Raw genomic sequence first — 19,918 nt, forward strand, 5'->3', positions numbered from 1 at the left:
ACAAATCCCCAGATGAGATTGTGATTATGATTGACCTCAACTCTCCAGAGATCTTGGACTTCGCTGACCCTGCGTTTTTTGCTTCGGTTGTGAGCTGTGATGTCTATCGAGGGCACTGTTACCCATAAAGCCATCAGAGCAGCTTCCCTTCCACCAGGAACTGTCTGTGTGGTAGAAGGAAAGGGAGCTGGGCTCTAGGTGTGCATGTTGAGGTCTGGGCCGTCTCAGGGGTCAATTTGAAGAGAAAGAAAGAGAGAGCCGCTTCCAGGGTTCAAATCTTGTTCCAAGTCACACATTACTCTGGAAAGGGTTCCCATACAATACACCCGAAGCTTGCAAAGAGAAGTTTGAAGATGAACCATTGCAAGTAAAGGCCCAGAGACTTAAAAAGAAACACAAAGAACAAGGAGCAGGTGGCTAACAAGTTTTGGATGGTTTGGTGTGGCAGCTCACCTGACTTCCGGACAGCTGCTTACCAGAAAGGCGAGGGGCCGGGTGGAAGCAGCATGGGTGTGGTGCAAAAGCACAGGCGGGCGCAGCAGTTGGGCTCTGCTGGTGTGTTTGCACTGCACTGATCTCCCCACAGCCTCAGTCCTCCAAGCCTCCTTCCCAATCAGCAGCAGAGACTCAGCTGCCCGGTCAGGTGAGTGCTTTCTCCCCATCACAACATCCACTACTGACCCCATCCCTCCCAACATCTCTCAATCCTCAGAGCTGTTCCACTGTAATCACAGTTCCTTCAAAGCCATCTTCACCAACCTGGTGCCCTCCATCTGTTTTGAACTACAGTTCCCATCATGCCTGACCACTGGCTATGCCAGCTGGGGATGATGGGGCTTGTAGTCCAAAATATCTACATACAGAAGGTGCTCAGTTGGTGCGGTCTGCTTTAACGTGATCCTGAAACCTAACCAAAGAAGTTTGGCAACTTAAGTTGACAGAATATGCACAACTAGAAAACTTAACATGTAGAATAAGAGCACAAGAAGATTGGAAAATGTTTATTGAATATATGGGAAATACTCGTGTACAGCTGAAAACACTGGCAGCATTAAGATAAATTCAACAGTGTAAATAAGTTTTGATGGATGCAATAATGGAATACTGAATTGTTTAGTTTCTGTAAAATATGCAGGGATATAAGATATGTAAAATGAATCATGGAAAGAGAAGGGCAGTCACTGATATCTTAAGGATGCAAAATGTTTATCTGAAATTATAAAACAGAAAATTTAATAAAAATCATTTTAATGTGATCCTGAAACCTCACCTCCTTTGAATATCCCCAAAGCCTCCAATTGCACTGGGAATAAATTATCTAACTCTGGCTCAGGATTAATTCTCGGTTGTCGAATCAATACCTCTTCTCATTTAAACAAATAAACAAAAAACCCGGGGCCAGAGTATTGCCAAATCTCCATAGGAAATCCAAGGCTGCCATTCGGCTAGCGAAATGACCTGCGAGGCTCCATCTGTCAACTTTGAAGGCTGGTGCAACGGCACCAGGAATAGCTGCCCAGAGGATGGGCAACATCCAAGCCACACCGACCGACTGAACAGGAGCGTCGAGATCAGGTGGCTGGAAGGACTGACGTCTGGAAGAGATTAAAAGAGCTATATCTGTCCAGCCTGGCTGAGCAAGGGCAGAAAGGAATTGGGGGTGGGGTGGGGGCTGCAGACTTATGGATATGTGTCAAAAATACAGTCATCAAAGCAGAGCCAAGTAATCTGTAAGGCTGGGGGGGGGATAAAAACAGAAAGGGGGTTTTAAAAGACAGAAGGAAGGAAGGAAGGAAGGAAGGAAGGAAGGAAGGAAGGAAGGAAGGAATCAGCAGTTTCCCCATCAATGGCTATTGAAACATGATAGCTGTATGCTCCCTCCATGTCCAGATGCACCTTGGCCGCTGAATACTAGTTGCTGGGGAACTTTGGCCTTCCTAGAATCATAGAATTGCAGAGTTGGAAGGGAACCCAAGGTTCATCTAGTCTAACCTTCTGCAATGCAGGAATCTCAACACGTGGTCCCCGCCTCCAATCTGAAACCTCACTGGACACTGCTTAGCTTTGCAAATGCGCCAGCATGGATGCCCAGCTTGGGGTTCCCAGAGGATACTATCAGGGACGTCTTTACCATTGGGAGTAGTGGCGCAGTGAGCCAGGGAACCAAGCAGTGGAGGGCGCCAGGTGGAGAGTCCAGGGAGGGGAGAGCAGGGAGGTAAGTGAGGTGGAGCAGGGGCTTGGCGCCTCCAGCGCCCTTCAGAGGCACTAGGACCCTGTTCCAGGGCCATCCCTCATCCCTCATTTAGCACCTGGTGGAGCTCCCAGTGCAAGAACAAGAACAATGGACTGAGTCTACCCAAACCTGAAACCTCGTTATCTTGTTAACTCTATCATAACCTAGATGTAATGTAACAAGTCAATGTCAGAGTATTTCCAAAAACCTGTCGACTTTAGGAATAATAATTAATAATTAATAATTACAACAACAACAACAACAACAACAACAACAACAACAATTTATTTATACCCCGCCCATCTGGCTGAGTTTCCCCAGCCACTCTGGGCGGCTCCCAATCGAGTGTTAAAAACAATACAGCATTAAATATTAAAAACTTCCCTAAACAGAGCTGCCTTCAGATGTCTTTTAAAGATAAGATAGATGCTTATTTCCTTCACGTCTGAAGGGAGGGCGTTCCACAGGGCGGGCACCACCACCGAGAAGGCCCTCTGCCTGGTTCCCTGTAACCTCACTTCTCACAGTGGGGGAGCTGCCAGAAGGCCCTTGGCGCTGGACGTCAGTGTCCGGGCTGAACGATGGGGGTGGAGACGCTCCTTCAGGTATACAAAGTCTCAAAACTTTGGAAATTCATATAAAATCACTAGTTCCACCAATTTGCTTCATTCCAACGCCATTTAATACCTTTGGCCAAGGACTTTCAAAGCCCATCAGTTCCCGCCATGATCCCTCAGGCGTGCAGTCACGCCCTCCAGTGCAGGAATCACAGCACAAGCACCTCTCACAAAACAAATTTGCTCCATCTTCCCTGTGAACAGCCCTTCAGATACAACAGAATCATTCACAGAGCTGGAAGGGAACCACCAGGGTCATCTAGTCCAACCCTCCGCAAGGCAGTAATCTTTTGCCCAACATGGGGCTTGAAACCACAACCCTGAGATTAAGAGGCTCATGCTTTACTGGCTGAGGTGTATCTAAGTTCAGCATTTATTTCTTATTTTGGTGCCAGGTTAAGCAATGCCATTTTGTTTGGACAATTTAAGACTAGGAGTGACTTGTTAGATTTTGGCTGGCCCACCCGCATCTGAGACTACTTAAGTGTGTATACAGGTGCATTGTTAATAAATGAGCAACTAAAAAAAGTTTATTTATGTTTCCTGTTTTCTTTTCCCGAGCAGAGATAATGTGTAAGTGTGCCATGTCAGCTCCTTAAAAAAGGTGAACAACTCTGGGGAACCTTTCCTAACAAAGGTCAACATCTTTGGGTGTCCCCCGCTTAAAAAGGTCAACAACAGGGGAGGCACCGTTATGCTTAAGACGGCCCTAGATCCTATGTGAAATATACTCAGAGTCGCAAAGTGATTTCATGCTCTTTATTCAGCTCATAGTGGTGAGGAGGAATGAATGGAAGTCCCCTCACAGTATCTGCTTTATATACATTATTTACACAATGGGCTGCACATGATTGGCTAATTCCGGAATTCTACTGTAAGCCAATCAGGTTGTGGATTCACTTCTATCTGGAGCAGGATTGGGTGGTTTCTGCCAACCAATCATACTGCTGCATTGTTCTAGGACCAATCAGACTGCTGCATTTTGGATCCTATTGTTCTAGGACCAATCAGACTGCTGCAGTTTGGATCCTATTCAACTCAGTACATAACACTATGGATCTTCCCCACCACAAAACAACAATTGTGCGTGTGTGTGTGTGTGTGTGTTAGGGAGGAGAGACACCACTTGGCAACGCTGCTCTGCAAACCCAGGCAGCTTCACTTGCAAACAGACCCCCCCCCCAACCCTACTTCCTGGTCCATGGGAACAGAAGAGAGCTTACATTGCTTGGCAGTGGGAGCAACGCTAAATCTCAAGACCAGAGGCTGGAAGATGAGCCTCAGGGGATCTGTGGGGCAGAAATGACGTTGCGCACACTTGTCAGCCTCTCCATTCTGGCACTGCTCTTCAGTGGGGAGGGATGGGGCAAAGGAAGCTATAAAATGAGCTCTGTCTTATGATGCCGTAATGTATTTACAACTGCTTTGTGTAGTCTTGTCCTTAAGTACTTAATTCATTCTGGAGGTCCGTTCTTAGCCTGAAATTGTTCTTAACCTGAAGCACCACTTTAGCTAATCGGGCCTCCCTCTGCCGCCGCGCCGTCGGAGCACGATTTCTGTTCTCAACCTGAAGCAAAGTTCTTAACCTGAAGCACTATTTCTGGGTTAGCGGAGTCTGTAACCTGAAGCGTATGTAACCCAAGGTACCACTGTATATGTGTCTTAAATAAATAAACAAACACAGACGTAGTATCCAAAATAGGTGTTGCCAGAGCTGTCAGTTTCTTTTCCTTGGACAATTTCATTCATAGGAAAATTTGTGGCTGAATATGTATTTTATCACAAAATGCACATTTATAAAGGTATTTTATATCAATGCCTTTTTAAAAAACCTGTATTTATTATAAAATATAGTGTTTTTTAACGCATTAGGATACTTTTTTAAATGTTTCGAGCTAAGGTCTGTTTCACAAAATTCAGAGCAGTGTGAAATCCAAAGGATAATGAAGTTTCTATCTAAACATCTAGTACAGGAGGGGCAATTCATGAGGGTTGAATAGGTGACTAAAGACTAAAGAGTCCTGAGGGGCTGAGAGAAGGATGCATGGAAAGAAAGAAAGAAAGAAAGAAAGAAAGAAAGAAAGAAAGAAAGAAAGAAAGAAAGAAAGAAAGGAAGGTCTACTACACTGTCTGAAAAGTTGGGGTTGTACAGAGGTGATACATTTTAGCTTTCTTCTTCCTTGCCCTTCCGTTTTTCCTTTTGTGTCATGTATGCCAGCCACTCTGGGAGCCTTTTGGTCTGAAGTGCAGGGTCCAAGTTGCTTCATATATTTAAATAAATGCACAAGGAGCATGGGCTCCCCACATCATGTATGTTTTGACCCAGGCATAGGCACACTCAGCCCTCCAGATGTTTTGGGACTACAATTCCCATCATCCCTAACCACTGGTCCTATTAGCTAGGGATGATGGGAGTTGTAGTCCCAAAACATCTGGAGGGCCGAGTTTGCTTATGCCTGTAATTAGACCCATGGCCATTTTTTATTATTATTTAAAAAACCCCAGAATGTGGAATTAGCTCCCACACCAGGGCTTCAACAGGCATGCCAGGCCCTGCTCCCATTATTAGCTAAGAGGGTCTCTTCCTTGTCAAAGGCAGAGATTATTTCGCAGCTCCTAAAATGGAAACACATCAAGCAAATTCCAACAGGACTGTGCTGCCACAGCTAGCACCCACCCAAGTGCTGAAAGCAACTCCAAGAGGCTGATAAGAGAGAGGGAAGTTAAGCGGCAAGTCCTGAAATATTCTGAGACAAAGGCTTCCTTCCTTGCCTCTGTCTGCTCTTTGCAACATGGAGACGCAGCAAAAGTGTGTGCACAGCAAATACACCAAGGTGGACGGTTGTCATAAAAGGGACAGCAGAAATTATACGCAATTGTTTTCTACAAATGCAAATATTTTCACTGTGTCCTTATGGCATTGTGAAATCAGAGATACTACATTGGAAGTGATTAATAAATGAAATTTATTTAGCTACGTTGCAGAGCAGAACAGATACATCTGGCCTCTTTGCTACGGAAGAAAGGGGCATGCATAAGAGTTTTGCTCTCTCTTTTTTACGCAGGCCTAACAATGCATTTTCTAAAAAGCTGCTTCCACATGATGACCCTTCAGTGCTGTGGAAGCATCACTTTTCTGCGGTACCTGTGACCAAGACCCTTCTACGACATTTCTTCAGAACTGAGGTCTCCTGCAACTTTAGTTGAAAACTTCCTCCTTGTTGCTTCTGCCCCTTTTATTGCTTCTTGTTCAAGGGAAATGTGGCATGAGTCAGTTGCCTCTAAATGGCTCTTAAAGCATTAGTTTTTCTGTGGGAAGGAGCTTCAGTTACGGGTTTCCATAGAATTATTTTTTGTTGCAAAACAGCACTTTTTCACAATTTAAAAAAGTTAATGGAAGCAAACCAGTAACATAACCTTCCCCTTTTTTGCAAGTAAAAGACATGGAAGAATTCTGGGGCAATTCAGTACAGTGGTACCTCAGGTTAAGTACTTAATTCGTTCCAGGGCTACGTTCTTAACCTGAAACTGTTCTTAACCTGAAGCACCACTTAAGCTAATGGGGCCTCCTGTTGCCACCACGCCGCTGGAGCACAATTTCTGTTCTCATCCTGAAGCAAAGTTCTTAACCTGAAGCACTATTTCTGGATTAGCGGAATCTGTAAACTGAAGCGTATGTAACCTGAGATACCACTGTAATGTCCACTCCTCACCTCTGGAAATTGGAAAGCTCATCAGGAATAATTACAAAAGGGGCTGAAAATAAAACTGCTGATATGGTAATGCTTTGATGCAAATCTGTGGTTCAATTAACCTTTGGAACACTTCTGAAAGAAGCAATGACAAGAGCAGAATCAATAAAGAGGAAGTTTCTAATTAAAGACACATTTGCCCCGAAAAGCTTTGATAGTGCTTTGCCTGCACATACTGAAATTATGCTTTAGAGTGGAGAGGAATGCCACAAAGAGCTGGGGGGAATGGGAGGATAACCCCGAAAGGTTATGCACAGATTTATAGAAATGAACAGGACCCTAGAGTATGTTTCCGAGCACGATTCAAAGTGTTGGTGCTGACCTTTAAAGCCCTAAACGGCCTCGGTCCTGTATACCTGAAGGAGCATCTCCACCCCCATCGTTCAGCCCGGACACTGAGATCCAGCGCCGAGGGCCTTCTGGCGGTTCCCTCATTGCGAGAAGTGAGGCTACAGGGAACCAGACAGAGAGCCTTCTCGGTAGTGGCGCCCGCCCTGTGGAACGCCCTCCCATCAGATGTCAAAGAGATAAATAATTACCTGACATTCAGAAGACATCTTAAGGCAGCCCTGTTCAGGGAAGTTTTTTAATATGTAACGCTGTACTGTTTTTAACACTGATTGGGAGCCGCCCAGAGTGGCTGGGGAAACTCAGCCAGATGGGCGGGGTATAAATAATAAATTATTATTATTATTATTATTATTATTATTATTATTATTATTATTATTATTATTATTATTATTATAGAGACCATCTGGGCTTGTAAGGCAAGGTACAATTACAGTACTGCTAACAAGACTGCCTCTGGCCTCAGGAAAGGAGAGCTCACCACCTCCCAAGGTGGCCTGTTTGACTGCCAAAGCAGTCCAATGGTTAGGAAGTCTCCCCTAAGATGTTGAGCCAAACTCTGCATCCTTACAGTTCCCACCCACTGCTGGACCAAGAGTGGGCAGAAAGTCAATTGGGAGCCCCAGGTGCTTTGCAGCAGAGCTAGCTCAAGTCTCTGACTCTCAACGGTTGAAGGAGAGCAACAACAAAACCATTCCCCATTCCACCACCCCAACCCCGCTCTGAATTAGGCAGCTGAGAAGTGAAGGAAGCTCGGAAGGAAAACCAGGAGTGGATTTGTGTGTGAAAGGACTGTGCAGTCCGTTTTGGTACTAAACAAAAACCTGGATTAAGCGTGTGCTTCTTGGCACCCGGCTCCTTAATTCCGTGGTCTATACTCCAGAACCCCTATTTTGTACCTGGATCCGGTGGAGGGCAGGTTTCTAGGTGTTTAAATAACAAGCAAACCACCCCACACACTAGATCCCAAAAACATGAAGTGCCGTATTTTTCACTCCATAAGACGCACCCGACCATAAGACGCACCTAGTTTTAGGAGAGGAGAACAAGAAAAAAAATATTCTCTCCCTCTCTGCGCAGCGCCTCTCCAGCAAAGTGGGAGGAGAAATGGAAGGGGCTCCGTTTCTCCTGCCACTTTGCTGAAGGGGCGCTGTGCAGCTCTTCCTCTCTGCGCAGCGCCTCTCCAGCAAAGCGAAGTCAGAACAGCAAGAGGGACAGCTGTCTGGGATAGCCGTGCCAAGCCTCTTCAGGGCAGGTGGGGCGTTCCTCCTGTTGCCCTGAAGAGGCTTGGTGCAGCTATCGCAGAAGTCAGAACACCAAGAGGGATCGCTGCTTTCACAATCCCTCTTGCTGTTCTGGCTTCTGGGATAGCTGCGCAGCCTGCATTCGCTCCATAAGACGCACACACCTTTCCCCTTACTTTTTAGGAGGGGACAAGTGAGTCTTATAGAGTGAAAAATACGGTAGATGATACTGGCCTGGTAGGGTCTGACTCAGCAGCTCTACTTTTCCACATTCCCAAGGGATTGACTATGTTCCCTCTGCCTCCACCGTCAGAGGCATTATGCCTCTGAATGCAAACTGTTGGGAACCACAAGTCAAGAGAGTGCTGTTGTGCTCCAGTCCTGCTTGCAGTCTTCCCATAATGGGTATCCCATAATGGGCCAGTGCAAGGACAGGATGCTCAACTAGATGGGCCACCGGCCTGAATCAACAGGCTCTTTTTGCACTCTTAGATTTAGCGGCCCACCGAGCCCTGGAGTTCCCAGGCAGGGCAGGCTGACATCCTCTGGAAACATGAGCCAGAGTCTGTTTGCAGTTGCTGGGGCCTTGCAGCTCGTTGGACCCCTCTGAAGTCCTGCACCCGGAGACCCAGCTCCTCTCTACACACCCACGCAGCCCACTCCTCAGCAGGGATCCTTCAAATGCCAATCCCGTGAGGAGCAGCACAAAATCCTCCACGCACTGAATTAGGAAACCCCCTGTTAACAAGGCACACACTTGTTCTTTCCTAATGAAGAATTACATGGAAAATGCTTCAGAATAAGGAGCAAAAAATAGACCCCGGCCAAACCAGGATGTTGAGTGTCAGGGACAGCTGCAGCCAAGACCGCAGGCCGGCAATGCAATGACGCTTGTCGGGAGGGCCAGGACATGAGGCTGGGTCCCAACTCAACACCAGCCCGTAAATAAACCCAAGTGCTTGCTGGCCACAGATCACCCAATGCATCTGGCTCGTTTCTGACCAGCTACAGAAATAATAATATTAAAAATTGGCCAATGCAACATTTTACAGTCAGGGGTCAGAGCTAGACTGGAGAGAGAGAGACCACCCTGCTTATTGCTAGTCATGTACATCCCCGCATTCTCAGCTATAAATAGCAGGCAGGGCTCTGGCAGTTGCTGCTTAACAGATTTGGGAAACATTTTGCATGAGGTCAGTCATAGCAAAAAAAAAAAGAGAGAAGAACTTACAGTACCTCACAAGGCCCTTGGCCGGGCAGCTGCTCTCCCAAGGAGGCCTCCTTCAAGTCTCTCGCCGCTTCCTGAAAGCGCACAGACGACTCCAACCGCTTCTGGGGCTGTGGGGATGGCTCTGCTTCAGGGCAGAAAGAGTCCAGCAAGTCCGTTTCGCGGAGGTCAGCAACCATATCCTTCGAAAGGGGAGCCCACACCCCAAGGCCAGACTCTGAAGCCTGGCTAGGATGCTGAAAATCTGTTTCAGGAATGTCTGACACATTTCCCATCCGAAGGGAACCAGGCACCTTTTGCACGGCCTCTGCGGTCCAATTAGGATACTGGGATAAGTTTGCATTGACATCCCCGCCAGCATCCGTGGCTGCCATTGTTTGGGCTTCCTTTGTTTCCACAGCCTCCTTTTCCTCTGTTTTCTGCTCTTCGCGTGGCTCTTTTTGCCCTTCCTCTGGTTTTGCCCTTTTCAAAGCTGTAGGGAGTGCTGGGAGCATCTCTCCCAGGACGGAAGCATCCTCACCTGGCTGGTTCCGATCAGCCTCGCCTTCCTTGGCTTCTGGCGCCTTCTGCTCAGCCTCAGCTTTCACCCCCATGTCAAAATACATATCTTTTAGAGAAAAGTACACGTCTGCTTTAGGGGGCATTGAATAGGGTCGGGCAATGGGCTTCTCCCCCACCTGCCTAGGAGGTCCTCTGGGCTCCGTGCCCACCAGCCCATTTGTTGCAAAAGGTGACGTGCTGTAGGCCAAAGTATTAGGCGTAGCATCTTCATGCGCCAAGCTAATACTCCTCTGTTGTGTCCCATCTTCTTCTTGGGAAACATCCTGGCTTGCATTTGGCAAGGCAGTGGTGACCTCCTCTTTCTTCTTCTTCTTCGCGGAAAACTCTTTGGCCGCCGTAGGCTTCGCTTTGATGATCTCCACCGTCTCATAGATATAGGTAAGAAAGCCGTTGGCCTTTTCGTCTCCGTTTTCCTCCCCGCTCTCCAGAGAAGAGTCCCCATTGGTAGTCACCTCTGCTTCCAGACGCCCTGTAATGAAGTTGTTTGGGAACAGAGTCTTGGCGTTCACGGAAGTCTCTTTGCTCTTCTCGTCCTCTCCAAATCGTGGTTTCCCATCTGGGATGCGCACCTTGGCCACCTCCTCCTTGTCCCAGAGGGAGGTGCCCGATCGCATGCCCACTTCGCCGGTCAAGCGGCGCTTCCGCTGGAACCTGTCCGGGCTCACCCTCCTCAGCTGCTCCAGCTCCACGTTCTCCTTCCCTCGCTTCCTGCTCTGCTCGATCTCGCGAAGCTTGGCCTCGGCGTTCCGCTTGAGCTTGGCAAACCATCGTTGGTGGATTTTGTACTCTGTCATGGTTCCCACCTCCAGGACCCCCGAGCAGGACACAATGCCCTTGTTGTTTCTGGCCGAGGCTTGGTAAATGGCTGCATCTTCCTCTCTGCACCTGGGGGCAAAAAGAAACAGCGCCATGAGAAAAAACACACGATTCAGGGAGCACATTGTTCTGAGCATTAGTGCACACGGGTGCAAAGTTTAGGGCTGTGTACATGCCGTACATTTGAAACACACACACACACCACCCCAAATAAACATGGGAACTGTATTTAGTTTCCGGGCCCAATTCAAAGTGCTGGTTTTGGCCTATAAAGCCTTAAATGGCTCAGGACCGCAACATCTCACAGACCGCCTCTTTCCATATTAACCTACCTGGACCCTCAGATCATCTTCTGAAGCCCTCCTTTGTGTGCCTCCTCCTTGAGAGATCCAGAGGGTGGCAATACGAGAACGGGGCCTTCTCTGCAGTGGCTCCCCGTCTCTGGAATGCTCTCCCCAGGGAAGATCGCCTGGCGCCTTCATTATACACCTTTAGGCGCCAGGCAAAAATGTTCCTCTTTAACCAAACGTTTGGTTAATCCGATTTACATCCTATGCCCTTTTAAAATGTGGTTTTTTGGGGGGTGCTGTTTTTATTTTTATTAGGTATTTTGTGGTTTTATATCTTGATTTTATTCTGTGAAACCGCCCTGAGACCCCTGGGTATAGGGCAGTACATAAATTCAATAATAATAATAATAGTTTACTCCACACAGAGCATCCAACACTCTTACGAAACTACAGTTCCCAGGATTTAGAGGTGGAGACAAATGTGCTTTTAACGTGCCTTAAATAGGTAGTCTCTGTTATTTTCCCAGCTGCTCATCCATGAGCAGCTCCTATGTGTTTGGTAGAACGCTAGAAATGAGCCAGCCATATGAGTAGAGAGCAATCTTGTGTGTTTCTCCATTACATTTGCCTCTGCTCCGGACTGCCATCTTCGTGAGACAGGCTCATGCAACTGAGCAGAACAGGGTCTTTCAGCTGACATCTGCGCACACATGACGGGGTCATTTTGACTGCTCAGGGTTGCACAAAGGGGCATTCTCCTGACCCCCCATTATCACAGGAAAGGACAGTCACAGCTCCCAAGCTGGGAATGGCAAAACTACAGAAAAACTGTGGAAATCTACCCTGTACACCATTTCTTAAAGCCAAACTAGTCATTATGGCATTCACATAATTGGCAATTGTGTCCATAGCATCCACATAGGTCTGAGTGTTTTTCTCCTTGTTCCATGCTTTCCAGGCACAAGTCTGAGTGGTTTTGCTTTGGCCCCACTGCTTTCCCCTGGAAAACCCACTCTTCCGTGTTAAATCAGAGCAGATGTCCATCTGGAGAAAACCCAGTTGCTGTTTGCTCCAATTCAGCAGTAAAGATTGGGTTTTCCCAGGGGAAAGCAGTGGGGCAAGTCTGGAGGAGCCCTCACAGAAGCGAGCAGGGGGCAGGGGGTGGGAACGTAACCCAAACTGGGACCGTGGCAGTAAGATCACTTTAATGCCACCCTGCTGTAACCCCAATTTGGGTTTAAAAAGCCATTTACACCATCTCCAGATACAGGGAAAGTCCTGTGCCCAGTTTAGAAAAAGATTGTCTATATGGGAACTGAAAAGAACTAGTCTCTGGGCAAAATGTGGGGACCCCCCAAATCACAGAATTCTGACCATAGTTGCTAAGAATAATACCCACTACTTTTTTTAATAAAGAAAGAGGTGTCAGTACTCATATCTTGAAAAGGCACCACGGGCAACAAAAAGAGGAGTGTGTCCAGGGCCGGATTTAGGTCTGATGAGGCCCTCAGCTACTGAAGGTAATGGGGCCCTTTATAAGTCCAGTTGTCCTTTGTCAACAACAAATTGTCACTGTTTTTTGTGTTGAATATATGCTGTATGGTAATTTATGGACCTAATAGGTATCTAAAGCCATTTGCACATAACAAAATATGTATTTTATCAAAGTAATTGTTGAACTGAAATACAATTAAGAAGAAGTATATTAATAGTGGTAGTGATATTTTAGGGAGCAGGCTAGCAGGCGGGGCCCATTACTTACATCATAGGAGCCTGCACAACACAAAACACTGTTGCTCTATGTAGGTTTTATTTAATTTGTTTTTTATCTTGTATTTTGGAAATCCAGTTTTTCCCCTCTTTAAATTAAGCTATAGCTTGTTTATATGTAATACTGACATATACTCTGTACTAATGAGTACTGTCACAAAAAAAGCACCGATAATACTCATATGCCTTCCTTTGTACCAGGCATGGGAAGCCTGTGGTCTCCCAAATGTTGTTGGACTACAACTACCAACACTCATGGGTCATGCTGGTTGGGGCTGATGGGAGTTGGAGTCCAGCAATATGTGGAGGGCCACAGGTTCCCCGTGTCTGATGTAGGCTTAGGTTCAGAAATGGGGGAGCCTTGAGCTAGATCCAGCCCTGGCCCCACCAAACACACCCATTGCCAATCTACGGACAGAGGAGGGGTCTCAGTGAAGCGGTATTTGTGTGGCAATAGTAGGAAGCCACTAGGAACTCTGTGGGACTTACTTCTGAGGACACATGGCTACAATTGTGCTCCTTCTGTAGCTTCATTCCAAGAAGCCATATCAAAGTCTTGCACATGTTTACTCAGAAGTTCCATGGAGTTCAGTGTGACTTACTGGAGAAGTGTGCACAGAACTTCAGGACACAGGGACATCTGTCATCACACCTAAGTGCAATAACAATATGCTAATACTTAGCATTCACACAGTACTACCAAGGGTTCAAATTGCTTCGCATGCCTTCCCTAGTTCTAATCCTCACAAGTACCCAGTTATTAGTAGAAATGGAGGAGCAAGAAGATCAATTAAAAGAGGTGCAGGAAAAGGAGACAACAGGTCAGATAAATAGTCAAAGCTGGGGGAGAATATGGGACAAACACTTTGAAAATGTTGTCTAAGGAGAAAAGAAAATTATTATTAGTTTGGAGATGGTATTTAACACCAGTCAGATTAAATCAAATAAACAAGGACTATTTGGTTTTATTTTGGAGAGGATGCCAGGAAATCAGCACTTATGTTCACGTGTGGTGTACAATTTTGGGGGCAAAGGAGATAACAGCAATCACTGGGTTAAAGCTGATCAAAAGTCCAGCGGTAGCATTGTCATAAATTCACGATGGGGTGGAAGGTTTGCAGGCTATGAAGGACTTGCTCACAAATTTATTGACAGCTGCACAAGTTATTATAGCTAGAAAATGGAAGGAGCAAGGTGAGTATCAAATGGAAGAATGGTATAAAGAAGTGTGGCATATAGCTAAAAATGATAAATTAACATGTGCTATTAAGGTAAGATGGGGAATATGCAGGAGAAATGATTCTGAGGAGATATGGAAGCTGTTTGAAGGATTTGTATTGTTAAAATGGAAAGGGGTCAAACCATCGCAAGAGGTGTTGAAATTTTGGGAGGTTGGATAGTTACAATGGAAGGGTCTTGGGGGTGGGGTGCACATTTTTTCCTTATTCATTCATTCATTCATTCATTTATACTTTGTAAAACAACAACAAAACAAAAACAAGTACCCAGCAAGGTAAGCCAATATTATTTCCTCCCTGCCAAACTGCAGACAGAGAAAAAGTTGTGAATTATTATTTTCAAACAATGCTCTCCACAGTTGTGAATTATTATTTTCAAACAATGCTCTCCACAGTTGTGAATTATTATTTTCAAACAATGCTCATGAACATTTGTTGGCATTTCTGTGCTAATTCTCCCCCTATGAATGCATTTTTGTTTTTACTTTTGACTAAAAACACACACGTTGCTAGCAATTCCCCCAAATATAATGAAATTAATGCATGTTCTATGCACACTTTCCCCACAAAATTCGAGGAACTGCAAATTTTGAGGGTAGCTTCATTTTGGTTCCCATAAGGTTTCATAAGAACATAAGAGAAGCCTGGAGAATCAGGTTTGGGGTGTCCATCTAGTCCAGGACTCAAGCACAAGGGCATATGCCCCCTCAAATATCTCAAGGGCTTGTCACGTGGAAGATGGCGCAAGCCTGTTTTCTCCTGCTCCAGAGGGAAGGACCCGAACTGATGGCTTCGAATTACAAGAAAAGAGATTCTGACGAAGCATCTGGAAGAACTTTCTGATGGTAAGAACTGTTATAAGTAACCAAACAAACCCCTTTGTTTCAAACAGAACGTCAGCAATGTCTAGGCAACACGATGACCATGTACATACGCAATAGACAATCTTTTATAGAATTCCTTCAAACCATAACAAGTCCAAAATGAAATCTTTAGTCTCAAAGTCTCTGAAAATCTTTAAATAAAGCGAGGTACCAGACTTTGTCCGATGAAAGACAAGCTGTGAAGCTTTGTGTATTCAGCAAATATGAATATGTCCAAAACTGAACAGTGATTCCGGATATTGACTACTGTTTCGTAGAATTCTTTGTCAGTGTGGTGGGAGGATATAGAATTGCTTCATAAACCCATCTTATTTCAAATGAATGTATGTGAATGAAAATATCAAATGCTGTGGAACAGTGCTCATGTAATAATACAAAACAGTAGTCAATATCCGGAATCACTGTTCAGTGTTGGACTTCACAGCTTGTCTTTCATTGGACCAAGTCTGGTACCTTGCTTCATTTAAAGATTTTCAGAGACTTTGAGACCAAAGATTTCATTTTGGACTTGTTACGGTTTGAAGGAATTCTATAAAAGATTGTCTATTGCATATGTACATGGTCATCGTGTTGCCTAGACATTGCTGACGGTAAGAACTGTTTGGCAGAGGAATGGACTTCCTTGGAAGGTGGTGGACTCTCCATCGTTGGAGGTTTCTAAGCAGAGATTGGATGGCCATCTGTCATGGATGCTTTAGCTGAGATTCCTGCATTGCAGGGGGCTGGACTAGATGACCCTCTAGATCCCTTCCAACTTTGCAATTTTATGGTTCTACCATTCTGCAGTTTCCAGCAACTGGCATTCAGAAGCATACTGCCTCCAAAGTGTAAATCGGGCAGTTTCTCCTTAAAATGTGAACATAATCAAATTTCTCCCCATCCTAACTTATAGTGCAATTCCATAAGCATCTGTTAATAAACAAGGCAAGTGTAATGGAATGTGCTTCCAGGTAAGTAGGCACAGGATTGTAGTCTTGGCTGCTACGCTACTTACTGTAGTCAGAATTACATAAATGCTATGCTACTTACTGTTGTCAGAATTACATAAACAGATTTACTCTTCAATTTGAGGAGGAGTGGGAGAGATGCTTAGTGTCTTACTCCTTTAAAAATGGAAAACAGCACCACACATGTCACATCTTGAACTGATGCGCTAATGCATTTCAATGGGCACTTGCTAGATTACCTCAGGAAAGCTAATAAACTGCAGCTGGGCTGTAGATAAGCCCTGAAACCCCTCCTTCGTACAGGCTGTCCTCTTTGCACATTCTTGGACAGCAATGAGCATGCACCCTGGATCCTGAGTGTGGATGTAGGGATTAAACCAATACTGAAGGAGCCAAGAGACATTTCCTTCTCAGACAGCCCAGTTTAGGAGAATGACCACACATAGATCTGTAGTAGACAGGGGTGGGCAAATCTGTCCATTTTTGTTCTCTCCGTCTCTCGGTTTTTTAATCTCAAAATCCAGTTCTCCACATTTTTGCAGGATTTTTTTTAATCCTCATGATATTTCACCAGCATTTTAATGGAAAGCTCTCCTAGAATATACATTTTTAAAAATATGGTTTTGACTAATACATGCATTTTTGCAAGCTGTTTCCCCCTGTGATGTATTTGGGCAGCCTATTACCACTCAATGGCCTCTGTATCGGGAAGTTTTTAATGTCAGATGTTTTATTGTATTTTTAATATTTTGTTGAAAACTGCCAAGAGTGGCTGGGGAAACCCAATGTTATGCACTGAGTTGAATAGGATCCAAATTGCAGCAATCTGATTGGTCCTAGAACAATAGGATCCAGAATGCAGTAGTCTGATTGGTCCACAGGAGCCACCCAATCCAACTCCAGGTGGAAATGTAGACGCAACCTTATTGGCCTACAGGAGAATCCCAGAATTAGCCAATCATGTGACACCCATTGTGTAAATAATGTATATAAAGCAGATAATTGGGGGAACTTGCATTCCTCACTACTACGAGCTGAATAAAGAGAATGAAATCCACTCTTGACTCCAAGTATATTTCACCCAGCAAGATGGGTGGGGTATAAATAAATTATATTATTATTATTATTATTATTATTATTATTGTCATCATCACCACCACCGCCGCTACTAATACTACTATTTAGAGGGCTGTTAGCTCACCAGGAAACTAGTCTAGCTATTCCAGGAATTGAATCCATGCTGGATCTAGGAGCTAGAAGGAGCTCAGGCATGCAGCCGACCCCCTCACCCAAACTCCTAACAATATGTGAAATGCCAGCATTCAACATCTTGCATCTCTAACACAGACTGCTGGCCTTCTTATATATACGGTTGAGACAACCTGGTGTCAAACGCCATCCAAAAATCATTTTATACCAACTTTGCTTGAGCCTTACATCAACAGTCCCATTTAACACTGCCGTCCAAAGTATTGAGTCTGGGTGGGGAAGTACCGTCAGGGGGAAATCAGGAGCACTATGCAACTGGCGGTACGGAGTTTGCCGCACATGACACTCACAGTGCTGGCTCCCACACCATCACTAACATCATCTCAAATGACAGGACCGCTTCGGTGTGCAAACATGTGTGCCCACATTTTCCAAGTTACAAGAAAGGAGATCCTGACTAAACATCAGAAAGAACTTCCTGACAGTATGAGCTGTTTGACAGTGGAACGGTCTCCTTTGGAAGGTTGTGGACTCTCCTTTCTTGGAGATTTCTAAGCAGAGATTAATCTGTCATTAATGCTATAAATAAGATTCCTGCATCGCAAAGGGGTTGGACGTGATGACCCTTGGGGGTGAGGTGTCTCTTCCAACTTTTCGATTTTATCATCCTAGCAACAGAAAACAGATGCTTTAGTATTACGGGGGGGGGGGGGAGGATATAGTTTTTGTGCAAGGGACCATCCTTAATGAGGAAAAGGTATAATTCATTATAAGCATTTCTACAGCATCCTTCGAAGGGACGGTGGCGCTATGGGTTAAACCACAGAGCCTAGGACTTGCTGATCAGAAGGTCGGCGGTTCGAATCACCATGACAGGGTGAGCTCCCGTTGCTCGGTCCCTGTTCCTGCCAACCTCGCAGTTCAAAAGCACATCAAGTCCAAGTAGATAAATAGGTACCGCTCTGGCGGGAAGGTAAATGGCATTTCCGTGCGCTGCTCTGGTTCACCAGAAGCGGCTTAGTCATGCTGGCCACATGACCCGGAAGCTGTACGTCGGCTCCCTCGGCCAATAAAGCGAGATGAGCACCGCAACCCAAGAGTCGGTGATGACTGGACCTAATGGTCAGGGGTCCCTATACCTTTACAGCATTCTTCAACAGGAAACCCCCAGGGCCATTGACATAAAAGAAGAATTACAAAACAAATCAGAACACTAGAACACTTGGGAGACACAGGTAAAGCAATCTGAACCATCAAAAAGCAAAGGAAGTGAGCTGGGAAAAGAGAAAAGTGGCTGAAGTAATATTCTTATTTTTATTTAATTTATGAATCACTTGCTACGTGCATCTCAAGGTGGTTTACAAATACATGTGTCAGGGAACTGCCATCGGAGCCAAGAGTGGAGGTAAGGCTCCCCAATTATGCGGGAGAAGGGACCAGCAGAGGGAGAGAGAACACTTCCCTTGGGGAAGGAAATCAGCGTGACACCTGGGAGGAAGGGGAGCAGGGAAGGACTTTGGAGAGAGGGCTCCAGGACTCTTCCACAGAGACCAGCAGGGAGAGTCCAGGACCTCAGCTGGCCACGCCCACTCTGCGCAGAAGACTTCCGCGCAAGGAGTCTAGGCGGAGACTTGGTGTCAAGGAGTTTTTATGTTGGAAGAAGTTTAGGAAACGCCCACTGACGGATTCTGCCAGTGACTGACACAGCCACGGAGTAAAGGCTGTCCAGCCAGGGAAAGGTTTAGCCAGGGAACGTTGCCTAGAGCATCCGCACCCTCTACGCACAAGCAACCCCCAATTCCCTTTACATACATCATTTTTAAAAAAAACAACAACCTTAAAATAGTTTTTAAAACAGTGCAAACAGAATGCTGAAGGTACATATGGGAAGGCTTCACCGATCAAACGCCCATCTCATCTCAAAAAGAGCACTGTAGAACCAAAAGAGGGGCAGAAAGGAGCAACCCTAATGATCAGTGGTTTCTCCCATAGAGGGAAAGGCTGCAGCATAGAAACATAGGAGTGGCTCTCCTGGATCAGTCCAAAGACCCATCTAGGCTAGCATCCTTTGCTCACAATGGCCAACCAGGAGCCCACGGGAATCTCAGAAGGAGGAATGCAACAGCACTCTCTGCACTGATGGTTCCCAGTGGCTGATATTCAGAGGCACCCTGCCTCTGATTGTGGAGGGAGAACTTCGCCATCCTGCCTAGGATATATGGGCAGCTTTATCCTCCAGGAGATTGCCTCACCCTCTTCTAAGCCACCCAAGGTGGTGACCATCACAAAAACTGGAGGGTGGTTTTAGTTTAGAGAAAAGGTGCCTTAAGGGTGATGGGGGAGACATGACAGAAGCTTATATAATTGTCCTCTAAAAACACTAGAATAGAACTCAGAGTCATCCGAGGAAACTGACCGGCAGAAGATTCGGCAGAGACAAAAGCGGGCACTTCTTCACAGGGCAGGCCGTGAATTTATAGAATTGGCTGCAATAAGAGATGGTGACAGCTGACAGCTCAGATCAGGAGGGGAGAACCTGTGGCCCTCCAAAGGTCGCTGAGCTGCAACTCCCACCCGTCGCTGACCACTGGTCGTGCTGGCTGGGGCGGCTGGGAGTTGGAATCCAGCAATATCTGGAAGGCCATATGTTCCCTATCCCTGGCTCAGATGTCTTCAAAAAGAGACAAGGCAAAATCACGCAGGGGACGTCTGCCAATGGCCACTAGCCACCATATCTTCAATGAAGGGCTTGGAAAGGGGGAGCCTGCCACTCAATACCAT

At 45.8% G+C, this 19,918-nt stretch overlaps 1 protein-coding gene across 2 annotated transcripts in view; it reads right to left on the reverse strand.

The window, feature by feature from the left end:
- Positions 1-19,918, reverse strand: part of ALPK3 (alpha kinase 3) — an 85,369-nt gene that overhangs the window by 31,159 nt on the left and 34,292 nt on the right. For both annotated transcript variants that reach the window (XM_083475536.1, XM_083475537.1), the window contains one exon: positions 9,431-10,868. In XM_083475536.1, coding sequence (XP_083331662.1) covers positions 9,431-10,868 — 1,438 coding nt within the window. The remainder of the gene's footprint in view (positions 1-9,430; positions 10,869-19,918) is intronic.

This window comes from Podarcis liolepis, assembly GCF_965112155.1.
Source record: "Podarcis liolepis genome assembly, chromosome: 14".
NCBI lineage: Eukaryota > Metazoa > Chordata > Lepidosauria > Squamata > Lacertidae > Podarcis > Podarcis liolepis.